The following is a 3,078-nucleotide window of genomic DNA, read 5'->3' on the forward strand; positions in this document are numbered from 1 at the left end:
CCAAGTATCTAATCCCGTAGTAAGATACCATCTCGCACAAAGACGGGGGAGGGAGAACGTTATATAGATAACTCCGAGGTTGCTGACTTGTTGGGGGACAGTGATCGTTGATTATTTAGCTTGCTGTACTGACATGAGGTCGCTGGTGGTGCTTTAGGGCCTAAGGCAGCAATGTTCAGCCGGTAGTACCGGTAGAAAGTGGAGACATTAAGAGGCTTGTTTAGTTTGCGGCTCTGCAGGAGTGCGGGGTAATAAATGGGACACTTGTACTTGTTATCCACCAGCTTAACCGAGATTTACATATATATTAAGTAGACGCATAAGACACCTTTGACGTTAAGAATAACTATGTAGATAAAATCACACCAACATTCCACATAGTGGTGGCCTCCTAAACTCTAGCTATAAAATTTTCTGCCTTTGCTGCTTGGACTCCGACCGATTTGTTCAAGGTCCATGGTATTACAGGAATAGCCTTATCTAATGAGCATTTAAAAGAATCAAGAATAGGAAACGTACCTCCCCTGTAATATGAGCCCAATAGTACATCCCTGTCCCTATAAAGTAATAAAAGGCGACATCAGTCCCTTGATAAATCAAGGCTGCTACAAGACCTGCGAATGGGACGACAATCAACCTCGCTTGGAGACTTTGATGAACTCGTGTACCAGCAAATAAGTCAATGGGCCATTCCCAAGCAATCAATAAGATGCTGAAACCGAGATTCAGAAGTTGTATCAGTGGGAAAGGGCGCAGTGTCCAGTCGAGTCCTTTAGTCAAGAAGTCCCAGAATATTTTAGGCCAGAACATACAGTGGACTGCCGCTTCTATCTGGCCTATAGGAGAATAATCAGTAGGTGAAACCTTTGTAGAAACAGTGCATACCTACAAAGTGCTGTTGTCAGGATTATTAGTCTAGCCAAATGGCATTTGATTAGTTTACCCATCAGATAAGTAGCATATTAGTGAAACAACTCTAGCGCTCACCTTTATATAATAGAAAAGGGCTTTCTGGTTAAAGGTTACGTTATTACCCAGATCTTAAATCCAAGAAACGAAAACCTAGACTTAGAGGAGCTGCTTATAATTTAAAGATTCAAGATCACATTACAGTTTTTTGTATCCGAAGATCGAGGAATAATTGTTGTAAAAATTAAAGGCATCTAAGCTATAGTTGTTCTATCACGTTTTAGTTTAAAGTTTATTGGCTAAATGGCCATGAAGACTCTGAATGCGCTAGGAAGTAGCTAAGTTTAACCCCCTGAGCTGAATCCATATCTAATGTTTCATTGCTTGTTCTCCCGTAAAGCTCCCCCCCTGTAGTAATATGTACTTGAGATCCATGGCTTCTTATTTTTGTAAAAAGATTTCGCCAAGATCCATCCGTTAATGAAGCGCCGAAAAGACCAAAGGTTTTTAGAATTTTAGAATGTTGCTTAAAAAAGCCGTAAAACTCTTGCTCTGATGTCCATAGACCTCTGAAATAGGCGTGCTCTATATGTTTCCATTGGAGAGGCTTTAGAATCTCAACGGTTAGACCCCACCCTTGGAATGAAATAGAAAGCTCGCGCAGATCTGGGAAAGCTGCTAGAAATTCGGTAATATATCTTTTGTTTTCGTTTAACTTAAAACTTTGAACCTTAAGATTTTCGATTAAACGAAGGGGATTAACATTATAATTAACATTGATCATCTCTGGGTCAAAATCTCCGATTAGAGACAGACATTTGATATTCGAAGTTTCTTCTCCACAAGCTAAAAACAATGATTCTACAGTAGATGATATGTTACCAGAGAAGAAAGGGGAAATCCAAATTCTGTGCTGGAGATTATAGTATCGCCTGTTTAGCTTCGGATTCCAGAGTAGATCGTGCATGTGTGATACTGTTATACTTCTAATATTGGGCAGATATTGAAGGATAAGGGATATGGACTCGACTTCATCGCAATACCTGCGGCAGTACTGCTCAGTAGCAAATTCCAAGTATGCCGAAAAGGCTTCGTCGGGGGTCCGGGAAAAGTACGGAGTAGTAGAGCAATGAGCTTGTAACCTTGAGTTACCTGTGAATAAAAGATGATGAGTCTCCCATTCTTCCCGCGAACATAATGGCCAGTCTGCGTGAAAGATCCTCAAGTCTTTAACGCTATTGGCAATGACGGAGCACTGTAAAAGATCTTGCAGATCTTTCATATCATAAGTGGTATTCATAACTGAAAGCCCATTACTTGGAATAAGTGATATACCTGCGCGAGCACATCTTCTGTTGAGGAGTCGAAAAGTTAAGAGATCTACAGCGCTCAAGTGAGATGCGATAGATGTAAGAAGCTCCGAAGGGACCTCCATTTCGCATTGAAGCAATAATTATGTTGCGGAAGGGTAATATAAATTGCCTTTAGAGGATAAAGGTTCGCAGAACTTAGATCTAGGAAATCGTCTTGGTAAGTATCGCAGAGTACCTTGCACCAAGAACCCCCTTCCTAGTTTTAGGTTTTGTTATGCTTGTACTCGTATAAACCTGCCTTCTCCTACTATAAATACTCTTTGTCAACAGGTATCAATCATACATCTTTTCACGTCACATCAAACTACTTTAAAAATGTCAAAAAAGCAATCCGAAGCGCTTAATTCAGAGGCCGAAAATGTTCTTCTAGAGGGGTTATCAAGAGGGCGAACACGAAGTCAGACTCAGCTCCAACAAGGTTTAGATGATGTTGCTGTCACATTAACTCCAGTTAAGGAAACATTAACTCCAGGCAGCGATTATCGTGTAGCTCGATCAGCAACGGCAGTTTCAGTTACCGATGAAGAGAACGAAACATCCGCTAAGGCTAAAGGGCCTGCAGAAGATGGAACTATCGGGAGCGGTTCTATGAGCTTTGATGAAGAGAATAAAATATCCGCTGAAGCTAAAGCTGAAGGGCCTGCAGAATATGAAACTCTCAGGAGCGGTTCCATGAGTTTCGATGAAGGCTCTAACTGCTCTCCTACCCGCCAGACCCTACGAAGGCTTTCGCATATCCTTCAATCTTCTAAGCAACAGAAAGATATATCCCCTGAACAAGAGAGGGGTGGGTCTT

The 3,078-nt window shown here is 41.4% G+C and overlaps 1 protein-coding gene across 1 annotated transcript; it reads right to left on the minus strand.

Moving 5' to 3' along the window:
* Positions 1–462: 462 nt before the first annotated feature.
* LHYA1_G008586 (uncharacterized protein) lies at positions 463–836 on the minus strand (the record flags this gene model as incomplete). The annotated part of the gene is made up of 2 exons (XM_031153506.1): positions 520–836; positions 463–480 (listed from the first exon to the last, which is right to left on the minus strand). Exons 1-2 carry the CDS (start codon positions 808–810, stop codon positions 463–465), a joined length of 309 nt encoding a protein of 102 aa, XP_031004091.1. The 5' UTR covers positions 811–836.
* Between the last annotated feature and the right edge of the window lie 2,242 nt (positions 837–3,078).

The sequence above is a fragment of the Lachnellula hyalina genome, assembly GCF_007821495.1.
Source record: "Lachnellula hyalina strain CBS 185.66 chromosome Unknown contig00099, whole genome shotgun sequence".
Lineage (NCBI taxonomy): Eukaryota > Fungi > Ascomycota > Leotiomycetes > Helotiales > Lachnaceae > Lachnellula > Lachnellula hyalina.